The 17,699-nt window shown below is 37.3% G+C and overlaps 2 protein-coding genes and 1 pseudogene across 3 annotated transcripts in view; all 3 read right to left on the bottom strand.

Annotated features, from left to right (window-relative positions):
* The window catches only part of LOC149232666 (E3 ubiquitin-protein ligase BRE1-like 1), a 69,203-nt gene extending 66,615 nt beyond the window's left edge, over positions 1-2,588 (bottom strand). The window contains exon 1 of the mRNA XM_089381964.1: positions 2,420-2,588. Coding sequence (XP_089238090.1) covers positions 2,420-2,588 — 169 coding nt within the window. The remainder of the gene's footprint in view (positions 1-2,419) is intronic.
* A 7,134-nt stretch (positions 2,589-9,722) lies between these two features.
* Positions 9,723-11,037, bottom strand: LOC149232665 (TMV resistance protein N-like). 2 transcript variants are annotated; one of them, XM_089376537.1, is made up of 3 exons: positions 10,893-11,037; positions 10,626-10,819; positions 9,723-10,531 (listed from the first exon to the last, which is right to left on the bottom strand). In XM_089376537.1, exons 2-3 carry the CDS (start codon positions 10,754-10,756, stop codon positions 10,012-10,014), a joined length of 651 nt encoding a protein of 216 aa, XP_089232663.1. In that variant the 5' UTR covers positions 10,757-10,819; positions 10,893-11,037; the 3' UTR covers positions 9,723-10,011. The 2 variants fall into 2 exon arrangements, with proteins under 2 accessions (XP_089232663.1, XP_089232662.1); XM_089376536.1 differs by having other exon boundaries at positions 10,626-11,037.
* An 824-nt stretch (positions 11,038-11,861) lies between these two features.
* Positions 11,862-14,888, bottom strand: LOC149232664 (pentatricopeptide repeat-containing protein At2g13600-like; annotated as a pseudogene).
* Between the last annotated feature and the right edge of the window lie 2,811 nt (positions 14,889-17,699).

Raw genomic sequence — 17,699 nt, 5'->3', positions numbered from 1 at the left:
ATAAAGAACACCTAGAAAAAGAAATAGAACACCTTATTAAAGTTTTCCTAAAAAATGGATACAATAAACATCAAGCTATCATAGCCATAAATAAAGCAAAAACGTGACCTAACAAAAATAAAAACTTTGACAATATAAAAGGTAAAGTCAACCTCCCTTACATACAGGGGTCTACAGACAAAATCTCTCGCATCTTGAAAAACAATGGAATCCTAACCACTTTCAAACCCTTAAACACGATCCGCAATTGCCTTAATCCAGTGAAAGACAAAATTGACCCTAAATGCCATAAAGGTGTCTACTTAATTCCTAGCTCGTGCGGCAAACCCTATGTAGGCGAGACACCCAGATCTTAGCCAGGAGCGATCACTACTTCATAAGGAAATTCAGGGAAGCCATAGAAATTAGCAAACACCCTAATAACCTCAACAGAGACGATGGATGGACCATAAGCAAAAACTGGGTTCCAATCCTATCATCCAAATCTACCCCTAACCAGAATCCTCCCCTAATTAACCTAGAACAAACTTAATAAATCTAATCCATTTTAATTTAATAACACACTTTGACCTTATATATATATATATATATATATATATAGATATCATCATAGGAATTAAACATCTATCAAAAATATCTCAACTATAATAAACTCTTCAACATAGGACAATATATAGGGAGCCTTAATAAATAATCACGACATATAATTAAAACTAATACAAATACAAAAAATAATAATAATAAATAAATATAATTACAACAATTAAAACTAAAATTATAATTAATAAATAAATTAGAACAAATATAACTAGCATTTGCATCTTATGTTGCAAAGGAAACGCCGTAAGGCATAGAGTGGGGAAGAATAGGGACATGTGAATGGACATTGTTGAAAGCAATGGTGGATGATAATGGGTTACAATTGCAATAGCTAGTTATGTGTATTCTGAAAATGGATATTTTGTAAATAATAATAGGTTGTGGAAGAATAGCGACATGTGAATGGACGTTGTTGAAAGAAAGGGTGGATGATAATGAGTTACAGTTGAAAGTATTAGTTATGTGTATTTTAAAAAAGCACAGGGATATCCATAGGCATCGTTGGGCTGTTGATTCCTTCCTTGTCTGACTTTGGGATGTCATGGCTAAGCTAGCGCTTCATATAAACAAAGGATAGATTCGAAAAATTTATAAAACGGTTCCCTTTTGGAATCGAAAATCATTCGATTTTGCCATTTCCATATGGCCCAGATTGTTAACAAAGAAATGGGCCTCCACTTGCAGTACATGTTGCTCCGTGCTTTGGAAGCCTCATAGATAGAAGGAGCATTGACAATGACGAAACCAAAGTCAGTAGTTAAGTTCTACCAAATCAACTGGGATTGAGGACATTGTAGGAAAATATGCAAATTATTTTCAGAATTTGATCTACAAAGGGGGCATATGGCAGGCCCACACCATTTGCGCTTCTGGAGATTCTCCCAAGTGAGATTCCTGTCATGAAAAACCAGCCAAGAAAAAATAATGATTTTTAAAGGGCATCCAAATTTCCAAAACGCTGGGGGGAAAATATTATGATATGTATCGGACTCTGATAATAAAATTTGGAGATATATATGCTTTGCATATACAGCCGATGCACCACTGAGACCTTTCCAAACGAGGCAATCCCTATCTGACGAGCGATACAATCCACGCGATTGCAATGAAATAGTGATAGCATTCCATTGGGATTCCAGAGCACCGGGTAATTGCATTTCTGTAGCAGTTTTCCAGATTGGAATAACACCATCCCATTTTTTTATTGCACTGGCCCAAAAGAAATATCCCCTGCTGTGTAAATTTCTCAAAAGTTGAGAGGAGATACGGATCTTTTCTCCCATACCTGCGAATTCATCAAATCCAATGATAATATTGGATCCGGATTGGAATTTCCAAATCAAATTTTTTCTAAAGAACGACTCCAATCTTTTAAAACCTCTCCATATATATGAGCCGTTGGTGGATCTAGTGGAGCGCTGTCTATACCAATATGTCATGTCTTGCTCATCCATGTACTTAGCTCTAATGGTTTTGCTCTAGTTGGATTCATCCATAATCACTTTCCACATTGATTTACATAGAAGGGCTCTTCTAAAGGAGTGTAAATCCAATATGCCCCAACCTCCCATATTTTTTGGTCGTGTCAACTTCGAAAGCTTGCTGAGGTGATATTTTATCTTCTCCTTCTGTCCTCCCCATATGAAATTAGCTATCATTCAGTTTAAACTGTTAATAGTAGATGAAGGGATATAGAAAAGGTGTGCCCAATAAACCATGATTTGTAGCAGTAGGGATTGTGTGAGAATGGCGCGACCTCCAATTGATAAGCACTTGTATTCCCATGTAGATATTTTCTTATAGAACCGATTTGGAATACATGACCAGTCGGCCAATCTGTAACCCACAGGTTTCAAATTGAATCCCAGATGTTTGAAGCCCTTCAGGATAGGAAATGCTTTAATGTTGAAAAGATCTGTTAGAAATGTGATTATACCTCCATTCACATCAGCGACATAGAATGAAGATTTTAAATCGTCGATATACATGTCGGTGGCTTTTTGAAATCTCCCAAAGATTTCATAGATACATATCCATGTTGATTTGCACAGTATGGCTGACGGAAGGATATCATCAACAAAAAGATTATGCGACATGAATATATCCCTGCAAATGGGGAGAGGCTTGTATATCTCTTGTTGGATCGCTTTCTTTATGTGTAGGCTCAGAGATTCCATAACTAGAATGAAAAGGAGTGGAGATAGGGAGCAACCCTGACGTAAGCCCCTGGCCGCTTTGAAGAAAGGAGTTGGGACACCGTTAATTAGGACTGCATAATTTACTACCACCACATAGGCCATGATCCATTTGATGCACCTAACATCTAGGCCAATCCTAGCTAGTAGGCATCGAATAAAGCCCCAGTTCACACAGTCATATGCCTTTTTAAGGTCGATTTTAAAAGAGCAACTTCTATTTTCCTGCTATGCATTGAGTGTAATAATTCTTGAGTGAGAGCCACTGCTTCTAAGATATTTCTGTCTTTAAGAAACCCGTGTTGCTCTAGAGATAGATGTAGAGATAGAGTGTTTCTAATTTGAATAGCTATAATCTTTGATATGACCTTGTATAATACGTTGCACAATGAGATTGGACGATAATCTGAAAATGTGGAGGAGAGATTTTTCTTTGGAATTAGAGCGATATATGTTGAGGAGATTTTTTGGCTTATGAAACCCTGTGTTCTCATTTCCTCGACCATCTTTAGGATATCTGTCTTGAATAATTTAAAGAAGTGGATGAAGAAATCGGTGGTCCACCCATCCGGCCCAAGGCACTTGTCTTTCTGGAATGATTTCATTGTTGCCAATAATTCTTCTTTTGAAACTTCACCAAATAGAGCTTTGCTTAGACTTTCATCAAACATAGTGGGGTATGGGTCTATTCCCCATAGAATATCCTCAATATCACAGACAGAATCCTCACTGTAAGCCCTTTTGTAAAATTTCACAGCTTCTCTAGAAATAGCCTCCTGTGAGGAGTGAGAATTTCCTTCCTCATCCTTGATCTCCCAAATAGCGTTTGTATCCCTTCTCTTATTTGCAAACCTGTGAAAAAACTTGGTGTTTTTATCTTCCTCTCTGAGCCATAATGCTCGACTTTTGAGCCTCCAAGAGGCCTCTTCTTCTAATATCTTTTGTTTTCTTTTTTCTAAATCCCATATATGTTTTCTGATGGTGGATGTCATGGAGGGATTTTTAAAAAGTGTAGATAAGTACTCCAGTTTCCTACATATGTCCTTCAACTCCTTTTTATTGGAGGCCGATTTCTCTTTTTGCCATTTTTTAACCTCCTTTTGAAGAAATTGCAGGGGATCAAGGAATTGCCGGGAAGAGTCATTTTCCTGCATGGGAGATAACTTCCATGTATCATTTATAAATTTGCTGAATTGACCAACAGCAAGCCATACACAATTGAACTTGAAAGGATATCCAAATCTGCGTCTAGCATATTTCCATTGAAAAGAAATGGGGCGGTGATCAGATATGAAAGATGGTATGATGTTCATGGTAGGAGGCCCATATCTTTCTGTCAGTCTTTCATGGTAGATAAATTTGTCTAATCTTTTCGCCAGGAAGGAATTGTTGGATCGCCCATTGTCCCAAGTTGGTCCCTGACCAATAGGCAAGATATCAATAAAATTATTTTGTATAATAGATTCCCGAATGAATCTCCCCATCGGATCATATTTCTTTCCATTGCCCCATATTTCGTCATTACAAAAGGTGCAATTAAAATCTCCACCAATTATCAAAGAGTCAATTTCAAGTAGTTCAGAAGAAAGAAGATAATTCCAGAAAGGGTACTGGTTTTTATATGGAGCATAAATATTCAATATGTGAATGGGGTCTGAAGATCCACAGAAATGGGCCAGCACAAGAATGCCAGTGAAACATTGAAAAGCAGCAGTCGTAATCCATTTAGGGTCCCATAATACAGCTAGTCCTCCAGACATGCCCACAGCATTTGAAGCGACCATATGCCATGTTGGTAACATCCGCCTGAAGTAAGAAATGGTTTGTGAGCTATCGTGCATGGTTCCCTGTATAAGAAGCATTTTAGATTTTGAAGAGACAAAAAGATTTTTTAGGGCCAGAAATTTGGGGTCAGCTCCAAGGCCCCGAATGTTCATTGATAGAATGTCGATCATTTGGGAAAATCATTAGGCCGACATGCTCTAAGAGGCCTTTTAAGAGGAATATCTTCAGCTGCAATTTCTGTAATAGGAATTTCAATTAAGGAAAGATCTCGGGTTGACGAGTCCTGTCTTCCCTTCCTACCCCGAAAGTGTCTACTACCACGCTTCTCTTTGCGGCGGACAGTTATGTTTCTAGCTGAATTAGGGCTAATATTGGGCAAGGGGGAACGATTGGGTCGATGGACAGTTAATGGCTGAAATTTTAAAGACGCTTTTTTAAGGAGGTCAATATCCTGATCAAAAGAATTACGGGGAGAGGTTCGAGGGGATAGTGGAGGGGAAATAGGGATATATGGAGCCTTACCTTTATGGTCAGGTACATGTCCAAGGGATGGAGGTTTAGGGGAGTGAGCTATATATGGAGATTTATTATTTATATCAAAAGAGCGACCAAGTGAAGGGGAAGACGGGAATCTTTGGATGGGTGGAATGTGAGAGGAAGGGGATTGGGGTGATGAAGATATGTATTGAATATGGGCAGACGCAGGATCAATACATGGAGGCTTAGAAGATGCGGGAGGGAGGGGAATCTCAGGGTTTGGTTCCAATTCATGAGGTGGAGAAATATTGGAGAAGCTCGTTACTCTGGCCGATAGGTCAAAAAAGGACAGCGAGGGAGTTTCAGAAACAGTGGAAGAACGGGGTCGATCAGAAAAATAGTTAGAATTACGATTTGTATGGTTCACAGATACAGATCGAGATTGCGGAAGACTGGCAGATCAATCTAGGGAACGGCCTTTCGGCGAGGATAGGACGTCATTAGTTCTGACTGGAGCCCGATAGACCTCCATGGTGTTAGGCCATTCATATGCCGAATTTTCTCTTTCATATGTCGAAACAGGAATATTTACAGCATGGAACTTTTTCTTCTGTTTACCATTGGGGCGACGAGGACAATTACGAAAAAGGTGTCTAGTTTTGTGACAATTTGAACACCTAAATGGGACGCCCCAATAATCTAATCGTTGTTGAATTTTGGACAGCTCCCAAGTTAAATCAATAGACTCTGGAAAACCCCCTTTGAATTCCTTTTCTATGAGAATCTAGGCCACCTGCTTGTCTTTTGCCCCAATACACCTAGGATCGACGTATATGAATCGCCCAATAGCATTTCCTATTTTTTCCATAGATTCTTTGGTCCACAGTTCAAGAGGCAGGCCAGGCAATTTTGGCCAAATGTAATTGTTTTGGGGCGTGCAACGAAGCGGATTAAAACCAATAAACCATCTGTGCAGAGCTAAAAAGCTCTTCTCTTTCACCCAGAGTTTCGAATAGATAATTTCCAAGTAACGTACCTAGAGGAAGTGGAAAGTAGATATTTTATTGAAAATGATTAATTAATTCTTTTAACTAACTTTACATTATTTGATAAGAGAGAAGTAGATTAATTAATTCTTTTAACTATTTATTGTATTGAAATATATTTTTTTATAACCTAATATAAAAGAAATATATAATTCCTTCATAATTCTATATAAATAATAAAATAATTAAACATGTATAATTATTTTAATGTTAATATGAAATTTATCTATAAATATTAATAAAAAAAATAGTAATAAAAAAATATTTTAATTTCTATTTTAATTAAAATATTTTTATTTCAACCTCTTATGCATAAAAATATATATTATGAAAATATAAATTTGATTTAAATTTGAATTTAAAATAATATCATAAAAAAATATTTCATTATTAAAAATAATATCATAAAAAAATATTTCATTATTAAAAATAATTAAAAAAAAATCATTATTAAAAATAATAAAAAAAAAATTCATTATTAAAAATAATCAAAAAATATTTCATTATTAAAAATAATCAAAAAATATTTCATTATTAAAAATAATCAATTCTCTCAAAATTAAGATTAAATTGATCTATTAATTTTTCATTTACATACAGAAGAATCTCAAGTTATCATTGAGATAAATAAATCTCTATAGTACATACTTGTTATATCTATATATATATGAATGAAGATCTTTGCTATGATTTATATTACTGTGGCAATGGCATTTTTCCACAACAAATTCTTTTATTAGTATTTAATACATGACCCTTAAATTTTTCATATACTCAATCTTGACTTAAATACACATGAGTGCATTACAGTTCACTTTAGTTACATTTAGAATTAATAACATCACATCAATCACATGATTATTTTTCATATACTCAATCTTGACTTAAATACACATGAGTGCATTACAATTCACTTTAGTTACATTTAGAATTAATAACATCACATCAATCACATGATTTATCCATGGAAATGGTACATATGATAATTAGATTGCCACCAGGAGGATCTAAATAATTAAGTTCCAATGTACTAAGTTAATGTAGGTTCTCCACAAAACATGTATATTGGTAAATGAAATTACAATGAATGATTCTCTATGCAACACACTAGGAATTGGAAATGATAATAATTCTAATAATTCTTTGAATGTATGGTTTTAATCCCATACTGACTCACTAACGTACTGCTCAATCTCCTTGACCTATGTGATACACTAGACTTTGGTTTTTTTTCGAAACTCCTTTGCTTTCTTGATCTCCCATAATCCTCTACCTCTCCCTCCTGGCACAATGTTCTTTAATTTCATGTACCATGTTAACATGTGGTCTAATAGTGGTATACAATTGTGCCACCTTTTTCTATTCATCTAGTACCTATTTAACATTCCAAACTTTCTCACATACAAAAATATTTTGTTTGGGATCCTCCGATCCAACACAGTGAAAGAACGTAATTCGCATAGAAGGATCAACGTCCATTACCATTCTCTACGTAGTTCCACACTATGAAACTTTTGATTGATTTGTTTGGCATCCTAGATCTTGATTGACTACTTCCACTATTCTGATTATTATCACTATTCCCTTCACTATTTGGATTTAATTATAATAACTTACTGGGTGATCTTACTTCTTGACGTAGGTGATAAACTCATCTTAAATAAAATCTCTCTGCTTGTCCTCCATTTATAAGGCCGGCATAGTTCGCCCTAATTTGCAGTAGGTGGTGATATCATACCCAAAAGATTCGCTCTCCTAATGGATATACATTCTGCCAGATTGGCTGGATCTGGCTACTTTCTAAATTTAACTTGACTCGACTACCTAAATTTAATGTACTTTAACAAATACAACCTCTGTCTGTGCTAAGTTTGCCCTATTTAGCTGTAGGCGGTGATCATATTGGCTCTCCTAGTGGACATAAATTCCGGCAGCTTGGCAAAATCAGGGATTACTTCTTTCAGTCCATCGGATTTATAGAATCGATCAATCCATGCGCTCAGCAATGGCATTTTCTCTGGATCTATTAAAACGCTATCGGTAGCCTTTGATAATCACTGACAATCACTGACAAACCACCCAATGCGATGTCAAGCAAGCCGAGACCTCACTTTTTTTTTCGAGGTAATGAATGCTGTGGAAGCCACCTGTAATCAAGAAATATGTTATATTTACTATCTGTTTTTTTTTATTTTTATTAATACAGAAGCGTTTTTTATTTAAAAAAAATGGCGTTTTTTATTTAAAAAAAATTGGTTCCGAGATAACTCATAATATTGAACCAACAACAGAATTTGAAGCCCAGAACCATTCACATTCCGGATTGTTTTCCAAAATGCAGCAAGGTCCCGTATAAAATTACTCTTTACAAGTTTTGTATTTTATGCAACACTTTTTACAAATTTTGTATTTTATGCAACACTTTATACTAGGTATAAAGGATCTTTCCAAAAAATTAATTGCATTTCATTCTGGTTTCTATTACATTCTATACCAAAGCTTCCTTTTCATTATGGTTTCTATTACATTCCTAATCAACGCACATTGAACAGCGGAATGACAGCTACAGTATCGGAGAGATACATTAAAAACTTGTTGGCAAGCAAAAAATTTTCAGATGCATATACATTTTTTTTCTCTGTTTCTTTCTTTCTTTTTGTACTAGCACCCTGTTGCTTCTTGGGTTCAAGCCAAAAAGCAGCCTGTTGCTTCTTGGGTTCAAGCCCTAAACGACTCACTATAGGGGATTTGAATCTGAATCTGTGTTGTTTCAACAAACTTATTAACGAATTGAAATGCCCCTGGGGCTACATTTTTTCTCTCTTATCTTTGAACCTTTTTCAATTTAATTTAATAATACATCTACAAAATTAGCAACCGTAAATTTTGAGTATTCTGGACAACAACCAAAAAGGGAAAAAAAGAAGCATTCTTTACCACACTTTCACTATGGCACCATGTTTCCAATTCGCCACCGGTCATTTGTAAATCTCTCAAATTCCGAATTCGAAGACAAGAAGGCAGGGAAGTGTCTGGACACTTACTCCCGCAAAGCCATAGAAGCTGATCCGCTTGTTTCAGAAACTCGGATATGCTTCTCAAACAATTACCTTCGGCCCTCAATAGGTGCAACGTGCTCATATCAACATAAGGCTGCAAAGAGTTGTGGAACGACTGGTCAGGTATTCCTTGAACCCTGTTTATCCCGCGCACCTGAATTATTATCTGAAAACTGTTAGAAAACAATATGGACTTACTCGTAAATCCAAACAGTATTAACAATATATAACTTGTAAAATTTTCAGAACTAACATTTTGATTCAAACACGTACATTTGGTTGTATAACCGCATTACGAAAAAGGCCGTCAGTGGGGCGCCAAAGACGACGATGACATCTCGGAAGTTGTCTATCAGCGAAATCTCTGCCCAAGTCTCTGAGGTGATTGTGCATTTTTATACGGTTTTGACAGTCGATCTCCAGAATACACTTGTACTCTAGGTTCTGCAGATTCAACTTTCCTCCCCAACCAGATCTGTCCCATATGCTTATGGCCAGATCTTTATCTTCTTCTATGAAGAAACAGGCAATATTTAAGAATATCTCTCTTTCCTGGGTGTCGAGACTGTCGTAACTAATCCTAAGACTGTTTTGTATTTCGGGGGGAAGTACTAAACCCGATAATTTCAGCAATTGGGCTTCCCAATACTCTAAATATTGTTTATAAAGATGAGACCCTAGCACTCTGAGAGACAATGGCAATCCATCACACGCATCCAAAAACTTTGCAACCACTTCTTCAAATCCCGCACGGGGTTTAGGCTCCTGAAAGGCATGCATGCAGAAAAGCCTTTGTGACTGTTCTCTGTCGAGGCCTGACAGCTTGTAAATCAACGAGACTCCGTTGGTTTAAAGAAAATCCCTATTGCGAGATGTAAGTAGGATTAAGCTATCGGAACTAAGAATATCTTTAAGAGGTGAAAATAATGCTTTTAACTGCCTGGAATCATTGATATCATCCAAAATTATGAGGGCTTTATAACCCAAGAGACGATGAGAAAGCTCTGATTTACCTTCAACAATGTTACTAACTGCCAGATCCCCTGAAGTCAAGCCTTGGAGGAGTTTATTTTGCACAGAAATTAAAGAAGTTTCGGCTCTCACATCTTCCAAAAAACAAGATCCACGGTAGGCTGACCTGTTGCGGTTAAAGAACTCTAATGCCAAGGTTGTCTTCCCTACACCACCAGAACCCACAATCCCCACAACCTTGGTCTCCACGCTGGGTCGCTGCTGCAGCATCACTGTTTTCTCAAAATCTTGTAGCTTTTCGTCCAAACCAGTTGGATATTCAGCTACAAACAGTTGAGGCTTTCTAATTTTTTCTTCCACCAATTGAACTACGTTCTCCAGGAGTTTGCCTTCGTCGCTGGTTATTCACAGTAAAACCAAACGTGAGTGCGAAAAACTTCGTTTATCAATACAATCAAACTATTAGGGACACAGAGACTAAAAGTTCTTACCCATAATATGCCTTTAGCTCCAAACCGCAAGTGTGAAACCTCAAGCAATGCTTTTTTCCAATCTGCAATTCTTTGTTGTGGGTATCTCCTTTTCTTTTCATGACCTCGCAAGGCTTTACCATAGACTCCATTGTTGCCCGCCGCGCAACCAATAAATCTCAAGATTTGACCCAATAGTCCATGTTGCCTGTCATCTGTCCTGATCCGTAGATCACAAGGATTAACATTATAAAAGATTGGAATAACAGTAAGAATGAACTAAATTACCTTATCGTCTACAAAGGCAGCCCAGAAACGAGCAATGGCTCGGTCATATGGATCTTTGGGAATTCTTGCGAACAGGGTTCGATTTCAGGAGCAGCTCGCTCTTAGCTCTGAGATTCTCTTCCGCGAACTGGTAATCGATACCTAGCAAATGCCACTCGAGTCATACCGAACCGCTTTACCTGCCCCTTTTCTCCCCGTTTTTTTATTTCAGTTTTATTTTAGTTTTCGATCAACGATCTAAGGGTGAACAATAAGACACGGGGGCAGCTGGGGGAGTCCATTTCAGATGGGATACTAGTTAATAGTTAATTACTTAGATGAAATATGTCTTATTAAAAAAATATGTCCATTAGTGGAAGAACACCCGACTTAGATATTTATAACGAGCGCCCTCATTGTAGTATTCATCATTCTATCAATTATTTATCTATCAATACATTTATACAATTACGGATTTATTGTATCTTCAAATACAATCAAAAACTGTTTATTTACACCCACATACATAACAGATCCGAAATATAAGTACATTATAAAAAATTCCCTATACCAAAAGCTTTATTAATTTGGAAGTTGGCTTTGAATCCAAATCTCCAAATCCCTACATGTAATAGCGCCCTTTGTCTTTGCTACAAACATCACCATCTTTGGCTTCTTGTCATTATCCAATTGCATGTTTTACTACTGCAATGGTACTTCCATGTTGGTGAATTTTAGTTTGCCATCCCCAAAATTTGCTCATAGAGCTCTCTAAATATATAGTTACCTGTTTATTTATCCATGTTACATAAATATCATAAAAGAATGGTTCTCTGGTTCTCCCAACCTATGAGTACGTATCTTCCTGTCAATTTAACCGTGCTTCATAACTCTGATAACACAATGGTAAAGTGAAAATATGTTCTGGACATTGAAATGCTACATATATTAAATAGAAAATATAACACCTATTCCTTGGCTACACATCCATGATAGAGAATATAGATAAGCTTGATTGGTAGGAAAGTCATAATCCGCAGAGGAACACTGCTCATCATCACCAATGCAAGATTGCCAACATATATAAGCTTGGTCATCATGCAACCAAAATTTAACGGCTATTCCATGGCTACCAATCATAATTGATTACGTAAATAAGCTTGACTAGTAGGCAAGTCGTAATCCACAGTGGAACACTGCCCATCTTCACCAGTGCAAGATTTGCCAACATGCATAAGCTTGGTCATTATGCAAACCAATGCTTATGGCTTGTTTTACTGGGTTTTTCTTTTTTCACTAACTCAGGGTTCATTCACTCAATGCTCGAGACATCCACAACTATCTCTACAAGAACACAGTTTCTTGTTGAAACAATAGAAACAATGAGCATCCCTCACGACAATCTCCTGCATAAGAAGCTTGGGCATGGACTTCATAGCAGAGTGACAATGACTAGAACTTAAAAAGGTTCTTCTGTACATGTACGACTGTCTTAGGAGAACTGAACATGTTATAAAGTCCAGAGTCCAAATGCGATGACCAGATTTTGCTATGGTGGGAAAGATCGTGATCCTTTTACTCAAAACCATTTGGTAGAAATCCCATGTTGGGTATGGTGGAAACGAACGTCATCCTTTTACTCCTCAAAACCATTTGGTAGAATTCCCACGTTGGCTGTATATGCCACAGCATTCATCTGATCAGACAAAGTTTCAACTTCGCATAAATTGTTTCTCTTTGTGGGAGTAGTCTATCCCCCTACGAGGAAAGCATGGACCTGTTTGTTAATAACAATCCAACTGCAACCGGGTTTCTTTTTCACCTTCCTTTCTTTCATCCTGTTCCGCACACTGCCAATGTCATCCCACCTACCAGCTGCTGCATAGATGTTTGACAACAGTACATACGGTGCTGGATTTTGGGGATTCAGCTCAATAAGGTGTTGTGCTGCCTTTTCTCCGAGGTCTATATTGTTATGCGTTCTGCAGGCACTGAGAAACGAACCCCACATGTCAGCATCCGGTTTAAATGGCATTTTGTTAATAAGGTCGTTTGCCTCATCCAAGCACCCTGCCCGGCCAAGAAGGTCTATCATACAGCCATAGGAGTAATGTGATAAAATCGAGTCATGACATCAAAGTATTGCCTTCCCTCGTCCACTAACCCTGCATGGCAGCAAGCAGACAAAACACCCACAAAAGTAACACGGTCAGGCTTTATGCCAGTGAATTGCATTTGTTCAAAGAGTTCCAGGGACTCCTTGGCACATCCATTTATTGCATACCCTACAATCATTGCAGACCAGGAAGCAGTGTCTTGTTGGCGCATTCTGTTAAACACCTTGCGTGCATCTTCTGTGCTCCCACATTTTGCATACATGCCTACAAGGGTATTTCCCACAAGCACATCAGAATGAAACCCACTTCTAATTACTACTTCATGGGCTTCACTGCCTCGTTCCAGAGCTGCCAAAGCTGAACATGCAGGTAAGACAATGACAAAAGGTTTCTGTATTCGGTTTTATATTTACCATTTGCATCCGTCCAAAAAGTTTCAGGGCGTTTTCAGCTTGCCCATTCTGTGAATATCCTCCAATCATTGCATTCCACGAGACGACATTAGATTCAGGCATTGTCTTAAACAAGTTTAGAGCCTCTTCAACTTGCCCATTCTGTGCAAATCCAGAAATCACTGCATTCCACGAGATCACATTTCTTTCAGGCATGATCTGAAAGAGCTCGAAGGCCTCTTTAACATATCCATTCTGCACATACCCTGCAATCATAGTATTCCATGAAACCAAATTATGTCCAGGCATTTTCTCAAACAGCTCCACCGCGTTTTCCACATCCCCACACTGCGCATACCCTGCAATCATTGTATTCCATGAAATGACATCTCGTTTGGGCATCTCTTGAAACAACTTCAGGGCATCACCGACCAGTCCATTCTGTACATAGCCTGCAACCATAGCATTCCATGAGACAACATCTCGTTGAGGCATTTTGTCAAACAATTCGCGTGCAAACTCAATAAACCCGTGTTTGGCATACATATCCACAAGTACATTTCCCACAAACACATTCGTTTCGAATCCACCCTTACGAATTTCACCATGAACTTCCCTCAGGACTTCCAAATCAGTACACGCCGGGAGAATGCTGGAAAAGGTAAAATGATTGGGCTGTAAACCCATATCTTGCATTTCATGAAAAAATCCCAAGGCCTCCTGAGCATGCTCGTGCCGGGCATAAGCTGCAATCATGGCGGTCCACGAGACCACATTTTTCAGAGGCATTTCATCAAAAACCCTGCGAGCCTCTATGAGGCTCCCTAACTTAACGTATATACTAACCAGTTTATTTCCTAGCGAGATATCCTGGCATTCAAATTGCGTTTGAACCATGTGGGCATGGACTAGTTTGGCATCTGGAAGAGATTTAGCATTCAGGCATCCCTGCAACAGAGAATCGTAAGTAGAGGAGTATGGCCAAATCCCATTCTCAACCATGTCCTGCAAAATGCGCAGTGATTCCCTCAACCGACCCTGTTTACACAAACTTTTTACCAACCCATCATTCCCTTCTTTCGTTTTCAGAGTATCTGTTGTAGCTTTGCATCTGTTGGAAATTTCGAGAACTGGTTTCACTGACAACACCATTTTTCTTCTTATGATCGTTTCTCGCTGCCATTGCCATGGCTATTTTATTAGTCCCCCATTACCTGCCGCAAGGCAGCAGGGACCATTGCAACGAGTACGCGTTTGTTCCAATGTATTTCAGGAGCAGCTCTGAGATTCTCTTCCGCGAACTGGTAATCGATACCTAGCAAATGCCATGCGAACCCGCACAATGAAGGGACTCAGACTCATACCGAACCGCTTTACCTGCCCATTTTCTCCCCGTTTTTTTATTGCAGTTTTATTTTAGTTTTCGATCAACGATCGAAATTCGTTCAATCGTCTAACACCATCCATCTAAGGGTGAACAATAAGACACGGGGCAGCTGGGGGAGTCCATTTCAGATGGGAACGCCTTACGGCGTAATTATAACAGTTAACAATTAATAATTAATAATTAATTAGAATAATAATTAAAATAAATAAATAATCAAAATAGATACAATCATTACAATTAAGATTAATAATAATTAATTAATTAAAATAATAATTAAAATAAACAAATAATTAAAATTTATACAATTAAAACAATTATAGAATCAATATAATTACAACAATTAAAATTAATAATTATAATAATTAATATTATAATACTTAAAATTAAAATTAATTAAAATAAATAACAATTAAAGTTAAGATTAATAATTAAAAGAATTATAATTAAAATAAGAAATAATTAAAATTAAAATAAGAAATAATTAAAGTTAAATTAAAATAACCAAAATAGAAATAATTAATTAAAATTAAATTAAAATAATTATATAAATTAGAAAATTAGAACAAATATAATTAATATAACCATAAACCTAAAAGTAAAAAAGAATAATTGAATTAATTATATCTGTCGGCTAAGCATCTCTCTATATATAATTGAAAAATAAGACCAGTCTTTCAATATTTTTTCACATCCCGAAGATGAACCATCAGTGATGGTTCGAAACGTCGATGGAAAAGAATCCTTATGCGATGGATTCGGAAGATAATCCAAACAATGATGAAACTCACATAAACCTCAAAGACAAGAAAATGGTAATACAAAAAGACAAAAATGTCATGAGTCTACAAAATCGATCATCCTATCCCTGGTGATGATCACGATAAGAAATTACTGCTCGAGCCACCTTACATAGGAACCTCCTAAAAGGTCCTAGGACCCCAATCACATATCTCTGTAACGTAAGTGGAATATCATCTATATCAGTCTCTAGAATATCTAGTGTCAAGCGCTCTAGATGATGCTCCAAGTTAGTCAAGATCTCAGCTGATTGGCCCTATGGGGCTGATGCTGCTGCAGCTGGGTGTCTCCTCTCGTAAGGCTGGTCGTCGTGGACCCACATTTGCGTTTAAACTTTTGATTGTCAGTTTTGGACGATTAAAAAAAAAAAAACAAATTAAAACTTAGAAAGTGTTGAAAATGGTTTTTACTTGAATCATCCCATTGCTCTCTAGGTGGAAGAATCATGTCTCAATCGCTGCAGTAATCCATCTCGGCATATGGAAAGTCCTGAATCACAAAAATTTGGTTGTTCAACCAACGAAAATATGCAGGCGGAAATCGAACAACCTCTATGCCCTCAGCGTGACAGGCCATCAAAGCAACCCAACGAACCATTCTAGGCTCTCGAGGAAGACCAACATCAACAGGAATATGTTGTGGGGCTAACATGGGGATCTTCTCTAGAGCAAAGGTGACTACGATAGATCCATATCCAAAGTTTTTCAACTTTCCATTCTTTGCTCTGGTTAGTTGGCCTTTCACATTTGCCAACACAGCCTCGCTCTAGTTGTATATGGTGCCTCGAAAACAGTCTACAGCGATCTGTATCTGGGATCTAGTAGCCACATGCAATACTGCACTCCCGCATAGTCTGGTAACAGTGAATGCAATAACTTTAAGCTCAGGATGGATGATAGTTTTAATACCAATCTGTTATCCTTGGGGTATGCTTGATCATCGCAAAACTCCAATCGGAGACTAGCGACAAACTGGCCACTTGGCCTAGTCCCGAAAAGAGATAATTGTTCGCCCCTCTTGGACAAACCAGTAAAAAAATATATGTCCTCCAGCTTGATTTCGAGCCGGTGGCCACCAATCACAAAGCACTAGTCCTGTGTGTTCCATCTGTCTACCAGCCATGTCAAGAGGTCTACTTGGGCCCTCATGCCCTGTATGGCCTAGAACTTATACAATCTACATGCTCTCAATGCCTGCAATGTGGGCATATGATTTATTGCGGCATAATCTACATCCTCGTGCTTGCGTTCTTGCCAAATAAGCATTTTGAATGTCCTACAATGCATAAAAAGACATATTAGAACAAGCTTGTTCGAAAAATTTTGGGCAAAAATGGAGAAATTTAAGTTTTAAAATTCATTGCACGCGGTCCACACCCGCTACTTACAAACAGTGCGTAGGTCCGCATGGGTTGTGAGCAATAGGTGCAAACCCATGACGTTTTTCTTTATAGAAAAAGTCGGGGTCCGCAAGGCCTATGTGTTACCCCTGCGGACCCCCGCGAGAGATTTTTTAAACCTATTTTTCCTTTAAAAATCAAATTTAAAGCCTAAAAACAAAATGTAAATAGATGAAATGCAAGTTAAGGAGGACGTGGATTACCTGGAGCTAATGGTTTTCTATTCCGACATATGGATTTTCCAGAATCTTCACAGGAACTTTTTTTCCCAAAAGCTCTCACTTCTCACTCTGAACTCAAATAGTAAAAATGAAGTTAGAAAAACCCTTTTTATAAGTTTTTTCGAATAAATGAATTTTTAATTTATTTAGTTTTCACTTAAACAACAACAACAACAACCAAAAAAAAAAAAAAAAACATTTTTATTTATCTTAAATAGGTATGTGTAATGTTTCAAGTTTTTGTGCAGAATATTGGATTTTTCAAGAAAATTGATCATTTTTCAACAAAGAGCATACTTTTATCACTTTTTCGGACTCTTTCAAAAATTTACGAAAAATGAAACATTGGAGTCCTCTTTAAGCCCTTTTCAGACTCTCGAAAATTGAAAAGATTTCCGAGCACTTGATTGTTTGAACTCGTTAAAATAAATGAATAATTGTCCCTTCAGTATAAGTTTACCCCTTTTACGGACTGAAATGAACTATTTACGAAAAAGGTATACGTTGAATACTT

Source organism: Pinus tabuliformis, chromosome J (assembly GCF_031772625.1).
Source record: "Pinus tabuliformis cultivar Carrire ecotype Pingquan chromosome J, CPIR1, whole genome shotgun sequence".
In the NCBI taxonomy this organism is placed as follows: domain Eukaryota; kingdom Viridiplantae; phylum Streptophyta; class Pinopsida; order Pinales; family Pinaceae; genus Pinus; species Pinus tabuliformis.
Note: the sequence above shows the minus strand (reverse complement) of the source record. Positions and strands in the feature narration are given on the sequence as shown.

Excerpts from the sequence above, each read along its gene's own strand:
- LOC149232665 (XM_089376536.1), bottom strand. The coding sequence starts at position 10,756 with ATGGAGTCTATGGTAAAGCCTTGCGAGGTCATGAAAAGAAAAGGAGAT. Across the intron at positions 10,532-10,625 it reads GAGCTAAAGGCATATTATGG|CGACGAAGGCAAACTCCTGG; the intron begins GTAAGAACTTTT and ends GTGAATAACCAG.